Here is a 20,342-nt window from a genome sequence, read left to right as displayed (position 1 = left end):
ATTTTTCAGAAAGAACAGGGTAACAATAACAACTATTGGGTAAGAATTAACGATTAACTAAAATTTTACCCTGTAAATACATGCATTAATCTGCTACAGTAAAAGTATCAGTTGTATAACAAGTAATGGAAGGTAAAAGAATACTCAACATGTAGGCTACACAGACATTTAGATGACTGACATTATGCACCGACAGTACCATATTCTTACATGTCACTTATGTCGCTGCAAATTAATCCATGTCTACTTTACACTTGATCACAATATCCAGTTACCATGACAATTGGTGTGTTATCTACAAAGATAAATTTAGAGCTAAAATATCCATTCACCAATGGTTCAATGGTTAAATATTTATTTTGTAGCACCATTTAACACAGCAGTAAATACATCTAATTGCTACACAGTAGCTATTATGTACAATTGCTAAAATAAAATGTATTTATTATGCAGCTGTCCTTGCACCTCTGACATGCATGCTTGATGTTGTCTGTAAAACAAGGAAAAACAAAGGTAACAAATTAATGCGCTCAACAGCCATCATCATGGGAGTTAATGTTTTCTCATTTAAAGGGCCAATCAGTAATTGGTACATATATTCTTTGACTTCTAATTTAATGATATACAGTATAGCCATTGATTCTGGAAGAATATAATTTATAAATGCCTGATGAGCTTCGATCAACCATCAGAACCCAAAATGTAAGCTTGTTTTACTCCATTGTTTGTAAACAATGCAATTGTAAACACACACTGTATAGCTTAAAAAGTTATATATTTTTATATAAATATTTTTGATTTTATGGATGGCCAGTCCTTGCATCCATAGCTCTGTCTATGAAATTTAAAGTGGTTACATTTCTCCTGCCCCATCCTTCAGCTGTTTACCAAAAAAGTGGCAGGGAGTTCACTTTGTTGTTGTTTGAATTACAGATTGCACCTTTAAGGTCTCATCGTCAGTAGTGTTCATGATGGAAGGACGGGCAATGATGCTCAGCGGTGCGGAGTAGCAGAAGGATAACAGAAGGCCAGACAGACCCTGCAGAGGGGCTTACCTAGACAGAGAGAGAGAGAGAGAGAGAGAGAGAGAAAGAGAAAGAGAGAGTATATGAATATGTCAATGGGTCTAGTCTGAACCTAACAGTATTTTAACTCTGCTATGCAGTAGAAGCAGGTCCTACCATAGTATGTTGCAGATTCAAAGTTGTGTTCTCATACCGGCCCCAATGAAGTCAGTCTGTTCCTGACAGCAAGGTTCAATCAAAGTTGTCAGTTAGATCCTGGTAACAGCCACAAAGCCCCCTCAAAGTTAAAAGACAGCTCTGTCGATTAAAATGTATTACCAAAAATCAACCTACATATTAGCAACTATGCAAAAGATGGTTGTGAATATGAAGTTTAAAAGAACATATTGAAAAGTAGAGTAGGGACTTGCGCTGTGGTACTGATGTGGTACGGGGGTGTCACTGTCAACCCCAAGCTGCCCAGGAGGGTGTGTGTGTCTCTGCCTCAGTCTGCTGATGGCCTAGGGCTCAAATACTAATCTCAGGAGAGAGAGAGAAAGAGAGATGAGTCACAAAGAACACCCTTTTTTGTACAAAACATATTGTATGGCTATTCAGAATAACCCACATTGATAAAATACACACCTCATGCACCACAGATCTTGACAAGCACTAATGAACGAACACACACACACACACACACACACACACACACACACACACACACACACACACACACACACCTGCCCCACCTTGCTCATCAACCAGGGCTGCCCTGCCTTGCTCATAGGAAAGCCACCTACAAAAACAAACAGACACAACATACATGTGGATTACACTGTAGATAAACACATACACAAGTGTTGTTACCACACATGCCTGGACAATGCAATCGGAAGGAAAGAGGGAAAGAGAGTGAATAGGAGTTGGAGTGAAATTAGCTCCGACACATTCCATGTCATTATATAATTTCATCCGGAGCTTGAGTGAAATGTACTTGATCCATACTCAAACACATTTGATACACAGTCAACCCCTAATAGCTCACATTTGTGTTACAGCCTTATGTCTACTATCAGCCATATCAGCGCTAACTAAGTCAACTGATTAGCTTGCAAGATTGTGATTCATATTTCGGGGACGTTAGGTGTCAATATCAATTAGCTATTCAACATACCTAACAGCTTCCCAGGTATCTGTATCCAATTATAGCGACTTCAAGTAAATAAATAATTGGCTAGCTAAAGTGGTTCATTTACTGAACGCGTTGAGAAGACCCAAAAATAGTGTGTTTCTTTGCAAGATTACCGACATTGTCGAAATCTACTCTTAACTGCTTTCTTGCAAAAGAAAAAAAAAAGAAAGACAAAAAACGGCCACGGACAGAGCAAAGAAACGAGATACAAAGAAACGCCCCGAATTGCGGTCTGCAATTACACTAATCTCGGTGGGGTGGTGGGGTACGGATCCAGGGACCGGCTACACCCACCGGAAACCGTGTCTGCAGCGCCAGCAAAAATGAGATGGAATGAAACCTGATTTTTTTTTATTGGATCTGTTTTTCGCTGTAATTTCTCGCACAAATGTACATCTGGCGCTTTCAGAATTGCCCGATATTACAGCCAAATCCCTCAGTGTTATTGCTCTCTGCTATGCGTGATTTGGTTAAGTAGCTAGCTAGCTTGCCAAGTGAGTGTTTTGGAAACATCGCCGAGGCTGTGTGGGAGGGGGCAGAGGCACAGACCCGTTTCATCCATGATCTTTTTCAAATCTTCGTCGCCGGCGAGAAAATACATATCTAAACATCATGGAACAGTATCACGAGTATTCTTAAGAAACTAGTATTGTGCAATTAACCATATCAGTAGCTAACGGTTTCAGTATGCCCGATCGGCGAGGCTTTACAGTGCCTCAATGATAGTGATACAGGCCCGTTTTTTTCGATCTGGAAATTTCTTGACAGGGGAAAGCCATAGGTTTTTCCGGACTGACTAGCTAGCTAACCTAGCTAGCACTAGGCTTTTCGCTGCATCCCCAGTGCTAACGATGCGGGCCGTTTCGGTGCATTGAGTTTGGATGACGATATCTGCTTCTTTTAGTATATCAATTTAAGGACTTTGTATTTTATCAAAACAGTATATTTTATGGGATTATCAGCAAGAGACAAGCGGGTTTAAGCAAATATGGTGAATTGGAGGCGGCTGCTGCGGGTATCAAACCGCTCCTTTTTGGCCTTCATTTTTTTCTTCTCCATGTCTACGACATGCCTCTACTTCATATATGTGGCCCCTGGAATAGGTGAGCTCATCTTAAACCTACATTTTATAACTTAAATGACGAATGTAATTATTGATTAATGCGATTAGCAGCATTGCCTTGGATTACCTGTGCCAAATACATTATGCTCTCCAACTCTGCCTGGCTGCCAACAAGCTGTAAAGCTAATCAGAGTTTACGATTTACCTTGGGCAGCTAGCTAACGGTTAGTTTAGCAATATTGTATGTAAACACTAACCATGCCATGATAGTTTGGGAAGATGTGTGGTGGTAGTCATAATTACTGCAAGCCACATGATGACTTCTGATACTAGTTATGTTGAATGAAACATCTAGCAATCAAGTTATTTAGATTAATATGTTTTTCACATGAAGCAAGTCTAAAGACTTGCGTAGCCAGTTACACATGAATAATTATATCCAATATCTGTCAATAAAGGGATTGCCCTGGTAACTGGCTTTCAATCCGTTGCCAGATTTTCTGAGGCAATAAAGAAAGGTTATGAGGCTACCTCGTCTTTTACACATGTATGTAACCAAATATTGGGCCACGAGAATCACTGAGTAGGCAGGTCAAACCCGTTTTGACGATTTCTGTGAAATAACATTTAAACTGTAAAACCATGATATTTTGGTATTTAACAATAGTATTTGCATCAAAAAACAAATATTAATCTCAAACTCACTCTAAAACGACCGTTTATATCCTGTTTTCTTTCCGTTCGCCGGGTCAGTTGCCCATTTTCAATACAACGGTTTTGTTATTGAACTGTTCAGTCATTTCGACAATAGATCAAAAAAGGTTTTTTATATATATATATATATATAGTAAAACTAACAGACTTCAAATATTGGTGACCATATCATGTTTCATTAGCTTCCATTTACGTTAAAGAAGTACCCGAAAACCGCTAACGCGACAAAAGGCTTTTTTCACAACCTAGCGGCGGAGGAGGTTGAAATACCGAGTGAAGCCGTCTCGCTGAAATGAATGGAAAATTCGATTGGCTTGATAACTTAACTAGGGCGCACGTCTGCTATTTACACAAATAAAATAAAAACCCAAGCGGAAAATGTTCGCAGTTTTCTGTTTGTTGTAGACAAGACATTGGCGAAGACACACACATCAAATTCGGCTTGTTGGATTTTGATTCCGTGACAAATATTGCCTGGCTAGCTCTCCGTCTCGCTCGGGCGGCACTGAGATAATTATGCTAGGCGAAAATTCAATTGGCTTGATAAGTTAACTAGGGCGCACGTCTGCTATTTACACAAATGTAAAAAAAGCCCCAAGCGGAAAATGTTAGCGGTTTTCAGTTTGTTGTAGACAAGACATTGGCGAAGACACCCATATCAAATCCGGCTTGTTAGATTTTGTTTCCGGAGCTGGCCAAAAAAATTAAATAACCACTCTTTGATATCGATCGACTTGTCGTTTGTTTCACGGTTATTTTTTCATGTAATAAATCACCAAATTGCTGGTTATAAGTATGTGTTTATTATTAAGCTTCGTTTTTTTGATTTGCTTGCTGCGCAAAGCACAACCGTTTATGCTTGTAAACAAATGCTAACTGCTTATACGCTATTGTTTCTATGAAGAAAACACCGAGTTGTCTGCAGTAAGTGTAATGATAACATGAACTGGTAGGTAAATGTACACTATTTTGCATTATTTGGGATATTTTGAACAGTTTCAAAAGTCCCAAAACGGCTATTTTGCTTGGCATCGGACTTAGAACTCTCAACTCGTCCCCATTGGGACAGTATTGTGGCCAGAACGTTTGACCACGCTACTATGAGATGTAATAACCTGCAGACAAGGACCACAAGATACATGTATCTTATGTTTTACAAGCCTTTGTTTCACCAGACAGGATGGAGAATGCGTCGACGTAAACTAGAGACCTAAGGCCTAGAGAAGCGCTCACTTTCCAAACTTAGCTCCTAGTTTCATTAGCAGAATTTACCATCTTATCCAGATATATATCAGTAAATTCTCTGTTAATTGTAGCCCTTCCACTGTATGTCCCTCCCACATACGCCCCTTAGTAACTGTGGGTGCTCTAGGCGTGTTTGTTTGTCCCATAAGCTGAAACCTAACCCTTGCCTTTCTTTCTTTAGACACACCATCTATGAGCAGCACAGTTCTCAGGCCTGGCCACAAGTGTACAATTTCAGCCAAGAGAACCTAATCGGTCAATTTGTAATTTTTAAACGGAGAGTAAAATCACCTGGTGGTGCAGACGTAGCATTGCCAAGTTAGGTCTGCTCTTGGAAAATGACTTATTTTGAACTCGCACACAAATAGGGGACTGTGTGATTGAATGTTGTGGGTTACAGTCTATTGGCAGTTCTCTCTGTGGCTGGAATGGCAGGATAGAATCTCATTTCTTAACTCAAGCAATATGCGGCAGGGTTAGGAGGATGTCAACTGATATAGCAGAAGCTTGACTAATGAAGTGAAGTGTTTTGCAGCCATAAAGTTATTGTTCTGAACAAATGTTTTGGATGTATAGTAACTTTAGGGGAGATTGGACTTTAAATTTGGATATGACAATTTCAATTACATTACATTATAATGATAACCTGTCTTGTACCCAGTCTGCAAGACCCTGGAATAGATTAATATAGTAATGACTATACAAGTGTGTAGGGTCAGGGTGTACCTACATTTGTTTTATTTTGTGTGTTCTAGGCTCTGGTAGAGGCAGTTTCTCCAGTGATTGCTATGTATCTGTGACAGGATTGGATGAGGCAGGATTATATGGTCACAGTTAGTATTACATGGTCAGGCATGGTCAGCAGCAGTGATCTCTCTGTTTGTGTGTGAGTGAGTGAGTGTGAGAGAGAGAGAGAGAGAGTGTGTGTGTGTGTGTGTTTGACTGCTGGAACCACCACATATTGCCTACACATAAACTCTCTCCGCTGGAGTGTGTCTGTGCATCAATAAGTGCCTTAAATGCCCCAGTTGTGATGGGGCACAGTACTATTGACCCTGATATGGTAAAAGGATTATGGTTTCAGAGATACCATTGACTTCACACTCTGAAGATCAAATGATTTTCATTAAAATATGAATGATTGTAGTCTCTACTCACAGGCCACTCTGCTATAGGTGTTAAGTTGGCACTTGGCATTATTTTGCCCCTCTGCGACAACGTCTCTAAATGTATGAAAGTGATGTTACAGTTCAATGTAACAGCCTGCAGAATGAACTTGGACCTGACCAATCGCCCCCTCCCTTCGTCCAAGGTAGTCTGGCTGCTCTCTGATAAGACTTATCGCCTCTGAGCACTCTCTCATCTAGTGGAGCAGATACACACATACACATGTGTTTTTAGTAACGCATTTGGCCTAGCACTGACTAGCAGACACTGAGAGAGGTAGGCTATTCTCTGGTATCTGTCATTCAACACTCCCATTGTATGCCTGGCACTCCTATTCAGCCTGAGATCAAAGAGCTGACACACTACGAGATCAACATGAGGTCCTCTGTAACATGTGTTAGAGTAAGGCATGAAGGTGTGGGGGTGGGAGTATCAGTCCCCTAGTTTTGCTTTGTTTGTGTGTATGTATAGTTGATGTGTGTGTCAGGTGAAAAGGTGTGCATATGTGTAAATGGATGAGCCGTGTGCAGTGTGCACCCTGTTTTACTGCAGTGGTGGTGATAAATGATTCAGAGGCCCTGGCTGTGTTTGGCTCTGGCCCTGCTGTCTGTAGCCATTGGAGACGGTGATTTCCTGCCTCACAGGAGACTCTTATCTCGCTGTTTTGTCGTCTGAGTTAAACAGTGGCATTGGTTGACAGCTAAGGTTGTTCCTTTTACGTCCAAGAGGGGGAAAGCTTTTACGCTGATGACATGAGAACATGGTTAATTTACTGGTACTGCACTTCAGTGCAGTCACCATGCTGGTATGTGAGAGGGGTGTAATTGAACGAGTCAAAGTGACTAAACTTCTCTCTCTCTCTTTTTCTCTCTCTCTCTCTCACTCTCAGCCAACACATACTTCTTCATGGTGCAAGCCCAGGGCATCATGTTGAGGGACAATGTGAGGACCATTGGCCAGATGATTAGATTGTACACCAATAAGAACAGCACCCTAAACGGCACAGGTGAGTGAGACACCTCACCTACTCCACTCCTACAGCTGCCATCTGAACCCTCCCCACGCTAAACACACACACACACACACACACACACACACACACACCCCTCTGTCTCACCCACCACTAATGTGTCTTTCTAACAGCTCTTCCTGGTCTTCAAAGGAAGATTGGAAAGTTAGACTTTTTAAATACTTTAGTTGTTTTTTTGTTTCTTCTCAGATTACCCAGACGGCAGCAACTCCAGTGAATACATGGTCCAGCCAACCACATACCTCCCTGAGAACTTCACCTACGCCCAGAACCTCCCCTGCCCCGAACGCTTACCTTCTATGAGTGCGTATGCCATAATAAGCCAAGCATTTACCTTCTGACTGTTTCCCACTGGGCAGGGCTCAAAATGAACTTTTCCACTTGGTAGCAACAGTGCTCCCAAACTAGAACATTTAGGAGCACCCAAACATGTTTTAAGAGCACCCCCTAAACACAGGGGTTTACATAGGTCTAGTAGATCGTTATAGGCCTGCTATATATTAGGGGTGAATCATATTAGTCATGACAGAGGAATTACAGAGAAGCAAAGGATTCAATCCAATATGGGCTGCGTTATTGGTTACCCACATCCCTTGTGTGTGCATGTAAACCAGCACTAACCTGATTGCCCATCTGGATGCATGGTCTCTCAAGCATGTTCTTTCTTCCCCTAACAGTTGGACAGATTATGGCCGTTTTACATAGATGCCTTTTGAAGTTCAGGCATAAACCCTGTATTGTGATTGTTTGAAATGTTGCCGCTGCCGACGACAGTTTGATGTGAATGAGAATATGTGCAAAATATCTTCTCAAAAATGTTTTAAAATAAATAGTTTGCTTACAAAGGTAAAAGGTCATAATAGAAACATCCAATCTCCTTTCCCCCCCTACATTACCTAACAAATCGAAAGCTTCAAGTTGAGACATTTGACGAGAAGGAGGAGGCGATTCATGCCAACAGAGAACACATTTAAGTACCGCTACGGCATGTCATTTTCTGATGATGGTCGCAGTCGCACGCGCTCCCAAATCAAAGTTCCAGGTTCCACTGCACTTTTTTTGGTTGCAATTTAGAGCCCTGCCACTGGGTTATCTGGTAGACATGGTGCTTAATCTCCCTCTCAGGATTAGCCTAGAGCTCTGATTGGATTTCAATAGAACGCTTCCTAATCCTATGAAGCCTTAATATGGTTTACGATCAGGTCATATTATTATGTAACGACTCCATGGTGCTGCCTTCACTCATCTGATTAGGTCTCTCTCTCTCTCTCTCTCTCTCTCTCTGTCACACACTCCTTCTCGCTCAAGGTTTGTTTCCTTATCTTAATGGGAGCTTTGGCTACATTTAACTGTATTGCATTACCCATAATCCCTGATGTATCAGTGAAATCTGAAGACAAACTGTGGAGGGCTGGGAATTGGGATTTTTTTAAGCTCTGTTTGGTGGGCTCAGACTGAGCAGACACACACCATATGATCAGACCTCTCTCTGTCTGCCTGCCTGGGCCTCTCACTTCTGTTCCAGCTCCATCTTACAAGATAGCATTTAATTGCCAATCGCTCTGTCTTTTCCAGCACTAGTAGACTGGATTCTTTGTATGTGTCCACCTCTGTCGCTAAACTTCTCCCCCTCTATGTCCCATACCATCACTCTTTTTAAGTCTGGGCTAAAGGCTCATTTTTACCAACTGGTTTTTGTTAAAATGTGGTCTTTGTTGTGGTGTCTTTTGTTGGTTCTATGCAATGTTTCTAGTCCTACTGTTTATACTTTGTTGTATAATTGTATTATTGTAGTATAGTCCCCTATCCGTTTTTAATATCTTGCTTAAAGCTTTTAGCCTCTTTTTTTTATGTTTATTTTTTCTCTAGAAAACCTATGGTTGCTGATATACAGAGCTTTGTGATTTCTGTATCAATTGAAAGGTGGTCTACAAATAAATTGTATTGTTATTATTATTCTCTGCGTAGCCTTTACTAACAGGGTCTGAAAACATGTTATTGATGAAAGCTTGTCATATACCTGTAGTTACAGAAGACTGTTCTTGATGAATACAATGGGGCTCAGATGTGTTTGCTGATGTGTTGTTTCTGTGTTGTGTGGTGCCTTTGTGTAGAGGGTCCTATGGATGTTAACATGACTGAGATTCCCATGGAGGAGATAGATCTGAAGTTCTCCAAGTATCTGGATGTTCAGTTCGGGGGCCACTGGAAACCAAAAGACTGCAAACCACGTTGGAAGGTTGTGTCTGTGTCTGTCTGTCTGTTAGTCAGTCATTGGTTTAATTGTCCTCCTTTTTAATAGCATTGTTCTTAAGTTATGATAAGTTGTGGAAATCATGTGAAATGCACTGAAGATGACGTTTGAATGGAAGTATTTCATTGTAGATGCACACATGCCTGTATTAAGAGCACATCAGCGTATACTTACTGTAGTTGTGTGGGGATGTCTCCACTCTCTATCTTTTCCTTTCTTCTCTTTAGGTGGCCATTCTCATTCCGTTCCGCAACCGCCATGAGCACTTGCCCATCCTGTTTCAGCACCTCACACCCATGCTCCAGAGACAGAGGCTGCAGTTTGCCTACTACGTCATCGAGCAGGTACAGCTGTGTGTGTGTGTGTGTGTAGCATTTTTTCTTCTTTTGGCTGTATACTCCAAAAGTTTGAATAAGTTGAACACAAATACCATCAAATAAAAGCGGAAAATCTCTATTTTAACCTCATAGTACTTGTTTGATTTAAACTTTTAATTTTGAATCAGACTCCGAAACTTTTGGAGTGTAGAGACAAAATGCTTCACTGTCCCATTACTTAAGCAGGGCGTATAATATGCCGTTTAACAGATGCGTTTATCCAAAGCCACTTACAGTACAGTGAGTGCATTTATGAATGCAACAGTTCAGTTGAAGGCACACTGCTCCAGCTCTGTCTCTCTCTGTGTCAGTCTGGCAACCAGCCCTTCAACAGAGCCATGCTGTTCAACGTGGGCTTCCGGGAGGCCATGAAGGATCTGGACTGGGACTGTCTGGTGTTCCACGACGTCGACCACATCCCAGAGAATGACCGCAACTACTACGGTTGTGGTCAGATGCCTCGCCACTTCGCCGCCAAGCTAGACAAGTACATGTACATGTAAGTTATCAAACGTGACAAGGGCCCGCATGTTGCAAAACCACAGTTAGACCTGCCAATAAAAGACGCCATACAAGTGATCTTGCCAGATATGTAGCTGCATGTGACTGAACACACTTGGCACCGGTGTGACAGAAACATTCCAGCCGTGTTCTCCATCAAGAAGGTTACACCTCTCACTCTGGTTTTAGACAGTGAACTAAATGAGCTGTGGAGAGGTGATGATCTCTTAGAACATGTGGAGTTCAGATGCTGCTAGGGAGCAAGCCACTGAGGGGGACTCCACTGTCCTGCTGTTCATTCCATACTCTTTATGAACCAGCCTGGTGGCCCAGCTTTTTATACAGGCCCAGCAGGGACACATGCCGTTTTTGGTTTGAGTTTGGAGTAAACAAACAAAAAAGATGTATAAAACAGAAAAGATGTTGTATTTGCCACACATACCCATGTATTAGTATGTCACTTTTGATGACATTAACTCTTAGTTGACCATATGTTTTATTTCTGTTTTGCCAGCTGTCTTGCAAATCCCTTGGGACACATGAAATGTGTGTGTCAGTGTGTTTTTGTCTAGTGGTGTGTTGTAACACAGCCAGACATGTCTTGTTACCTGGTGCTTTCCTGTGATAATGAATGGTAAGGATGCTTTCTTTTGATTTTTCCTCTCTTGTCATTTTGTTGAAAGACTTTCTCCCCGGGGAGAGCTAGGCGTTGTTGTTGTGTCCCCCTGTGTTGCGTGTGTGATGTGTGTTAAAGGCATGTGTTTGTGTGTATGTTTAACCCTGTGCTTTTTCTTTCTTTTTTTTCTTTCTTTTCTTTTCTTTTTTTCTTATTATACAGACTTCCCTACAGTGAGTTCTTTGGGGGAGTGAGTGGAGTGACAGTGGAGCAGTTCCGCAAGATCAATGGCTTTCCCAATGCATTCTGGGGCTGGGGAGGAGAGGATGATGACCTGTGGAACAGGTCAGTGACCTTCAGGAACAAGTCCATCAACCATCCAGCCCATGCTCACTCAAAGCCTTGTGTAGATGGTATGTGTGTTCAATTCTTCTTTGTTCCTCATCCAGAGTGCACTATGCTGGGCTCAACGTGACGCGGCCAGAGGGAGAGATGGGGAAGTACAAGTCTATTCCACACCATCACAGAGGGGAGGTGCAGTTCCTGGGAAGGTTAGTACACCGTAGGGTGCACTGACAGGTCACTGTCTGTATCTCTCTATGTTCAACCCTCAGTATTGGTATCTGTATTCGGATCATTATTTGGGTGGGCGTGGCTTACACTGGAAGTGTCTGAAAAATTGGCTGCCAACCCAGACACTGGCTAGCAGTGCAGATCTCCTTTTTAAGTGTAACCTTTCCCCTTGAAATATGTTATGCTATCAAACAGTCAACAAGAACACTGCTTTGGCTGTGACTAGTCGACTATCAAACCTCTGAGGTTGTACTTGCCCGTGTACACACTCCCAACAGCTATAGTTGATAGTATAGAGGTTGCTTACCTGACCGGTGGCAGGGATCGTGTATGTGCATGTGTGTTTGCTGTGCCAGCATTGAGGAGGTTTGAACCCCCCGTTCAATGGCCAAGTTCCTTTTGCTTTGTGTACAGATATTTAGATAACACTGATCAAGTTCTCCTGAACAAGTTCTCTCCTCCTGTGCTTTAAGGTTTCCCTTTCCAGATACAAGTGGATTCATTATCATTAAAGCTAGTAAGGTTGTCCCTGTGGTGTAATTGGATTCCCTAATTCAATGCTGGATTAATTAATTCAATATTAACCCTCCTCCCCCCCTCCACTCTCTGCAGGTATAAGCTCCTGCGGTATTCCAAAGAGAGGCAGCACCTGGACGGCCTGAACAACCTGAACTACACCCCTGAGATCTCCCTGAGCAGCCTGTACAAGAACATCACCGTGGACCTGCACCCTGATCTGGCCCCCATAGCAGACTACTGAACTGCCCCCTTCACTGATACAGCCTCCCCCCCCCCCCCCCCAAAAAAAAGAAAAAAAAAGAAAAAGAAAAAACGTCCTCACGCTCCCACCGGGACCCACAACGGGGGATGGGAGGGGTTGGGAGGCACACCATGTAACGCTGCCAAGAAAAACACAACAAAAATATGTGAGAGGAAGGAACATAGGGTCTGTTAAATCGAACAATTGATTGTGTGTGTGTGTGTTTGTGTTTGTGTGTGTGTGTGAGAGAGAGAGAGAGTGTAAGTGTGTGTGAAAAAGAGTGTGTGTGTAAGTGTGTGTCACTGCATGTCTATGTGTCCATGCTGGCTTTAGCTAATAAATTCACATCACACTTCATATTTGGAGGGAGGGGCAGCATTTCAGATCTGATGTTTACTGCAAAGCCTTAAAGTCGCAGGCTCAGAACCCACGGCTCCCTCAGCTCAGCAGCGCTTTCTTAGTATCACATTAGAAGCCAACAGACACTTTTTGTCTCACTTAATATTAATTTTTACACACATCATTATTTTTAAAAGCTGAATAATATTCCTTAAGAGGAGCAAAGAAAGTGAAGGTGACTTATTTGTCTGTGATGTACATTTTTGAATATGTTCTTTTTCTTTGTATTTATTTTCTTTTTTTTTGCTTTTTTTTAATGGACATTTTAAAGCACTCCTGTCTGTGTCACATGATGAGCGTTTGCCGTTCCTTTGCTGCACTGCTGAGACCGCATGCACAGAACACATATGTAAATACTGGCCTCTTAAAGCTCGAGCACAGAACACGGATGTAAATATCGGCCTTTTAACGCTCGAGCATTATTACAGTTATATTCCAGTGGATTTGAATTTTGTTTTGGCAGCTATCTTCTTTCTGAGGATTTAACAGAGTGAGTGGTTCTTCCAAATGGGAAGATGTTCTAACATAGACGGACGTTTTGCTTAAAAAGAAAAAAAGAAATCAACATCTCTCGGTTGACATTATCTTTTGCATGCCTTAATTTATTTTGTTACCAGATGTTTTTTTTGTTAAAACATAATTTATTTTTTATCATTTCAAGATGTGTATATTTTACATTTTTGCCTTTGTAGTTTTTTTTTTTTTTCTTTCTCTCTTTTGAGGTGCACTGTGTGAAAAAGACTAAACTGACAATAGTGCTCCCCAGCAGGAGCGGAGACAGGACAGTAGCTGCTAAACGCTGACATGTTCCTGACCGTCATTCTTCCTTAAGTGTGTGTGGCCTGCGATTACGGCAGGAGTGTGTGCTGCAGACCAGTGCATCTGGTGCAGAATTATGGTTTCAGAAGTGTGTGTGTGTGTGTGTGTGTGTGTGTGTGTGTGTGTGTGTGTGTGTGTGTGTGTGTGTGTGTGTGTGTGTGTGTGTGTGTGTGTGTGTGTGTGTGTGTGTGTGTGTGTGTGTGTGGTACTTGACCATGCGTTTGAGCGTACGTTTGGCATTGTGGGCTGTACCATACGGTAATGCGCGTGGAGTTTGCAGTTTGGACTGGTTGGTGTTTTACTGTGGATGTGTGTCTGAACTGTGGTGTGTTCCTAATAAGCTTGTGTGGCAGTGAGTGGGGCCAGAATGAGAGAACAGTAGCTGATCCTATGGCTAAAGCTATTGCTGTTCTTGAATGGCACAGACAGAAACTTGGGCCATGAAGACTTTAAATTGTTTAAAGTTTTGAGCACTACAAAGATAGCTGGAAAAATGTCAGCAGTTGATTTTTTTGTACCTGTCGTAAGCCGTTTTTCTCTTGTACATAGTTTATATTTTTACCCATACATTTCATATTTAAGATGTTGATTTGCTTGTGACGTTGAGTTGATTTTTCTAATGTGTGTCTCTATGAAAACAGCCAGGCTCCCTCCTTCACAGTGTTGTGAGACTGCTGGCTACTGAGGGGGATTTGACCCGGACGCTCCCGTCCGTCCGGAGCTTGATCCCTACTCTCTTTCCCAGCACTGCTAAGGAGCTTCCTGTAGATGTTTACAGAGTAATTTCTGCTTAAGCTAAGTGGCTGAAGCAACAGGCTAAAGTCTGTATTTGATTTGGCCCTGTAGCTACAATGGTTGCATTAACCTCAGTGTGTGTGTGTGTGTATATCTGACCAATGAAGTGAGGTTAGGAGAGAAATGGAGTCATAAATAAGACATTCTATTGGAGGTGAACTGTGCCAAAGTCCACTTCTGCCACCCATCATTCTTCTGCCTCTCATACTTCTTCTACTCCTCTTTCCTTCGTCGTCTTCTTCTACCTCCTCTTTCATTCTGCTCCCAGCTTCTCTGCAGCTCTTCTCTTCAGTGTTGAGATGAATCCGATAGTGTTAGGGAACAGGGTCAGGTGTTACGGGGATGTAGGTCAGTGTTCAGGAACAGGGGCTTCTCTTGTGCTATGCCTTTTGCTCAGTAACAGATTTTGCATAAGAGGATAAATACCCTTGTTGTTTTGTTTGTTTTCTTATAAACATATGATAAAATCTTGAAAGCCTAGCTGTCCCCCTCCTGATTACACTATGAGCTGAGTTACTGTAGCAGGGACAGTCTGAGCGTGCTGTCTGGATCCCCTCATTTCCTTTGCTGGGGAAGGGATCAGTTTTTTCTGTGAAGTGTAGACTATATGTGCTCCCTTCAGGGAGCAGTATTAAGATATGAGTTAGAGAAAGCACCCATCACTAGATCTGATCTAGGATCAGTATTCTGAGTTGTACATACTGTTCTTGCCTCTGAGGGGAGCTCGAGGTGGGAGTGGGACAGGTGGGGGGTTGCCAGGCAGTGTGCTGGCTACACCCGGTCACTGGGGGGTTTACACCCAGCCTACCTGGGGGAGCAAAAAACCCTGACCACACACACACATACACACATACACACACACACACACACACACACACACACACACATACACACACACCTTTTGGCCTGTATTGGTTGTTTGAATATCCAAAAAGTAGATAGAACATTTCAAATGATATTCACCATTACACAATTGTAATGTAGAGTATTACATTTTGCAGTATTCATATCTGTGCCTTGAGTTTATTATTTTTTAATTCTCATTTAGTTTTTTTTTATTTTCAGACTGTTTTTCACTTTGCATTCTTGATTTGAAAGGTAAAGGTTTGGATTGTTTTAAACTGAAGTTAGAGTGCACATGTATTTTTTTTTTTCTTCAATTTTCCATTTTCAGTCAGGAGCTCTGATTGAGACACATGAAACATTTCCATGACAACGGGGCTGAGTAGAATTCCAAAAGGAGCCGAAAGTGCTCCTATCCTGTCTGTGTTGGTGTATATCACTGATTGGCTGTATCCAGTGTTTCTGCTGTCCAATCAAGAGGTCTGTACTCTGGCTGCTTTGACCATGACATGTACAATCTTTGGACTCAGTTCTCTGGTCTCTTCGCTATGCTCTGCTCTGTCTCAGCAGAGAGAAATAGGCGGAGTGAGAGGGTAGACTCTTGTGTTACTACCGTCCGCAAGCAAGTGCAGGAATACTTAGACCAAGTTATGACTTTTTCAAATGGACGTCAATGGAAGTGTCAGAATTGTCTACAAATCATCTATTTGCTCATTAAGTATGTAAGGCATATTCATTTGACTTATGGGGTTTGTAATTCTAAGATTGTGTGGAAATATGAACTGGAGACCTTGTCAATAGGAGGGAAAATGACCTTAATTCAATGTAGCGCCTACTCTGCACATGCTCAGTTTCGCAGCTTCATCTTGTTCTGCAATTCATTGGCTATACGCATGTGCTAGAGTTCTGCCCCACTCAGACAATGTGGACAACTCTACATGATGAACTTAGCTATCTTGTCAATCTTCCACAATTCCTTGGTAACAGCCAGTAAAAGAGTCTAGAGTTGAACTGTTGGACTTTGTAAAATTGTTTTTTTTGTCAACAGAAGATGAATAAACACCTTCATTGCCATGTTCTGAGAAACACCCCTGAAGTGCCTGTCTTTTCTTTGTTTGTCTCCATCTACCATCATTACTCCCATGGTAACACTAACAATATTGTGTAAGGACCCAGATACGACACTCCCAGAGTCATCTTTATTTGCTTTCTTAAGAACCCTGATACACAGTGCTGAAATGAAACAAGAATAATGAGTTAGACAAAGCAAGGCCGAGTCAGCTGTTTACCTGCTCTTTATTTGCATAAGCATGGTCAGGTGTGTAAGTCACTGATGTGCATTCACCACAACTGCTGTTGTAGTGTAGGAGAAGGGACTAAGCAGCAGGGCCAATGTGTAGTGACGATGACCCTCTGCATGGGCCTCAAAGACAACCTGTACACACACACACACACACACACACACACGTTATTACTGCTCCACCCCCACAGATAGAAAGATAGCTTGTGGACAATTTGTTCTGCAAACTCTTTCCACACACTAAGGACAAACAGCATTGTGGACACAATGAGCTACTAGTAGTACACGACTTAGCTCTGATGCTCTCCTGAATTTCTACTGTGAGGGTTCAGAGTGGATTATACTCACGTCAGCCACCTCGTGGAACGGCGTGCGGCCCTCTGCCTTCCAGTAAGCCTTAGTATCAAACTCAACACGGTACACCCCTGACTGGAAGTCTTGCTCTGAGATTAGGTTATGTACCTCACCTGTCATATCTGTCACACTGAAAGGGAGAAGAGAGAGAGGGAGTGGATACAATGTACTAGTTTAGCTAAAATAATTAGTTAATGTCAGTGCACATGAAATGTCATAGATTGGAATTAACAAATAAACACACACACACACACACACACACACACACAATGGATCCTACTCATACCCGTTAGCGACCTGTGTCCATGCTCCATCAGCTCCCTGTCGGGAGACCTTCAGTGCCACGGAGCCGGCTGGCACACCCTTCACCGCATCCAGGATTTTCACCATCAGAGGGCACTTTGCGTCTGACTCGCCATGCCTGTCCTGGGTCGCAAACACAACCAACACAGTCACAGACACAACCATACACGGTCACACAATATCACACAGACCACTAAACCTATGGGAGATACTGACCACAATGTAACCATGAAGTCACATTTAAGGCTGAGCCTTGACTGTCACACCTTTGCCAGTAACACAGCAAGTATGGTCATACAACCCACTGGATGGTGGTCAGAGACATGGTACACATAAACAATGCATCTATCACTGTAGTAGCACAAGAAGATCAAAGTGCAGATCTTTGAACAGAGTGGTCAGGTGGTAATGAGGAGGAGTTATGAGGTCATCAACCTTGATGGCATTCCATCCCACACAAGAATGGATGGTTCCAGCACTACCCACCCCAACCTCTTGTTTCTCATTCTCTCTTTCACTCTTGCACTCTCTCTTACACACACATACACACATTCATGCTGTTACTGATACTAAAGCAAATATTCAAGGCTTTGTTTTGTTATCCTTATCTTGGACAATTTACACAGATGACAGTTCTAATCTGTTATATTTATGTAGCTTGCTGGTGTTCTCTGGCAGGATTTACATTGCATAGCTGACCAGAGTTTGTACAGAACATGTAGATTAACCACCTCACTCAAGGCCACTGTTCTGACCTAAACCTTCTAACTGAATAAATGGTCTGTGTGCTATTCATGATGAGTCTCGGAAATTGCATTCAATATTACTGTATCAGGTCCAGTCATTGATGATCAAAGAGCAGATAAAGGTATGGACCTGTGTTCATTTCAGTATGTCACTAAAATCATATGCTCTTGATTCATATACGTATGTTGCCTTTAAACTAACAAATACCCATACTGCTTCATACCAATTTCCATTTTTTTGTTTGTGTGATTAATTGAATTGAATTGATACATAAACACAAACAATACCAATCTCTAACATGCCTTGACCTGGGCCAGCATGTGCATCTCTAACCAGACCTGGGCCAGCATGTGCTATACAGTACACACTACTATAACACTGGTATCAAGGTTCTACTGATATTACATGTATTATAAGGATGATAATGCTTTCTGAGAAAGCAACCCCCTTCACCACCAGACAGACGCACGCTCACACACTCACCACTGGGGCAGCGCTGCAAAGCAGGAGAGCAGAAGCCAGAAGCACACAGAGCAGTGATCTGACCATCCTGGAGCAATATTATTAGGCAGGCTAATGCAGATAGACGTACAGACAGACTGGCATAAACATGGGCAATGTACCACTCTCAGTGGGCTTTATACCCAGTCCCCTCTCACCCTGTACGCCCATTCTGTTGCCAGGTCAGCTGACCAGAGAGGCCTGTGCCTGAGGATGTTGACTGAGTCAATAACGAGAGAATGAGTAACTCACACAAAACATGCTTTGTAGCAATCTTATTAAAAAAAAGAGGATTAGGAAGTGGTGGGCGCTAAGAGGATAATCTGCCAGTCTTCTCATATTACGTGTCTAATCTCAAAAAAACAATGGATTGGTCAAATTCAGCAGAGTATATAATTGCAGCATCTAACAAGTAAAACAACACTGTCTATGCCCAGATATGCCTGTCATTAGATGACAAAATCATGCAAATCTTGTATGACTAATTCCAAAATATATGATTGATAGTTTGGCTCAAACAAATCCAAAATCCAGAGAGGCCCTGAGGTAAATTACTCTCTGGGACGCTGTTTTGTTATGTACGGCTTTTATGACTTGCCTAATGCCATGCTGTGCCCTTTATACCTTTTGGCTTGTGATAAAGGGGATTAACCATTGTTGAACCATTAATGTGTCAATTTGCTATATGTGAGGCATAGAGTAGACTCATAGAGTAGTCTTCTCATATTTTGCCTGCAGGTGGAGCCAAAGCATGTGAAGCCAATGGCTATGCTTGTTAGTGATAAGCCTGTGCTCATAGAGATCAAACAACCACAACAACATAATTGGAAATACCTGAGGTGTACTGAAGGGAACAAAAGCCACTATGATTCCTACGCCCTCCATGTGCATGTATAAAATTGCTGCCCCTTGAGAGAGAGAGAGAGACAGTGAGTAAAGGACTCACATTTTGTAAACAATTTAGGGCTTCCATGTAACCAGAAGGGACTCCATGTAACCAATAGGGCTTCCATGTAACTTCAGTAGGGACTCTATGTAACCTTATAGGGCATCTGTAACCTGTAAGGATTATTTGTAACAATAACTTACAGTAGTCTTAGAATCAGAAGTCAATGGCAGTCAATGGGAAACTGAAAATTCTGTATTTTAACAACTCAGACCTTCGTCTTTGCATATCAACTTACTTGTTGTAAGTTGCTTTGGATAAAAGTGTCTGCTAAATGTCAAAAATGTAAATGTAAATGTACATAAGAGGATATCCCCTCAATACGAAAAACAGATTTGTCATTACATTGTAGCAGACCGAAGTGAATGATAATTAGTTTTTTCATCAGAGATACAGCTAAAATGGCATACTCTAAGAAGAGGCTTGTAGTATTTAGAGTTCAGAATTTACAGGCAGGTCTAGTATGCTTCCATTCATGCCCTTTAGGATTGTCAGTTATAGAGTTTTCCAACTTCTAAAGGAAATGGTGAAATTGACACTCCTCAAACCTTGACCACATCAAACTATACACCATCCTCTATTATAAAAAGCAACAACCATTCCACACTCAAACTGTCTCCTCATAAGGTTGATTATGCTCTGTCAATAAGGGAAACCCACCAGCCGTTGAAGTTTAGCTGCCAGGTTTAAGTGAGCATTTTTCGTCTCCCACTAAGAGACTTTGCATAATAGCTCTGTGGCTGGATTGGGAGTTTGGATACAGCTAGAGGTCTGTTTTTAAAGATACAGCTAAGATTACATACTCTAAGAAGAGGCTTATAGTATGTAGGGTTGAG

General features: G+C 42.0%; 2 protein-coding genes and 1 long non-coding RNA gene across 4 annotated transcripts; 1 reads left to right on the top strand and 2 right to left on the bottom strand.

Moving 5' to 3' along the window:
* Positions 1-392: 392 nt before the first annotated feature.
* LOC310806209 lies at positions 393-1,523 on the bottom strand. The gene is made up of 3 exons (XR_014554276.1): positions 1,182-1,523; positions 941-1,055; positions 393-490 (listed from the first exon to the last, which is right to left on the bottom strand). It is a non-coding gene; the product is annotated as an uncharacterized lncRNA (long non-coding RNA).
* A 1,049-nt stretch (positions 1,524-2,572) lies between these two features.
* Positions 2,573-16,444, top strand: b4galt6 (UDP-Gal:betaGlcNAc beta 1,4- galactosyltransferase, polypeptide 6). 2 transcript variants are annotated; one of them, XM_083672247.1, is made up of 9 exons: positions 2,573-3,302; positions 7,278-7,394; positions 7,608-7,721; positions 9,533-9,657; positions 9,900-10,016; positions 10,361-10,548; positions 11,389-11,511; positions 11,616-11,717; positions 12,352-16,444. In XM_083672247.1, exons 1-9 carry the CDS (start codon positions 3,188-3,190, stop codon positions 12,497-12,499), a joined length of 1,149 nt encoding a protein of 382 aa, XP_083528373.1. In that variant the 5' UTR covers positions 2,573-3,187; the 3' UTR covers positions 12,500-16,444. The 2 variants fall into 2 exon arrangements, with proteins under 2 accessions (XP_083528373.1, XP_083528374.1); XM_083672248.1 differs by lacking the exon at positions 2,573-3,302 and adding an exon at positions 6,646-6,664.
* A 238-nt stretch (positions 16,445-16,682) lies between these two features.
* ttr (transthyretin (prealbumin, amyloidosis type I)) lies at positions 16,683-18,608 on the bottom strand (the record flags this gene model as incomplete). The annotated part of the gene is made up of 4 exons (XM_083672302.1): positions 16,683-16,790; positions 17,004-17,139; positions 17,296-17,435; positions 18,543-18,608. 4 exons carry the CDS (start codon positions 18,606-18,608, stop codon positions 16,683-16,685), a joined length of 450 nt encoding a protein of 149 aa, XP_083528428.1.
* Between the last annotated feature and the right edge of the window lie 1,734 nt (positions 18,609-20,342).

Source organism: Argentina silus (assembly GCF_951799395.1).
Source record: "Argentina silus genome assembly, chromosome: 6".
Taxonomy (NCBI): Eukaryota; Metazoa; Chordata; class Actinopteri; order Argentiniformes; family Argentinidae; genus Argentina; species Argentina silus.
This window is presented reverse-complemented; position numbering and strand designations above follow the sequence as displayed.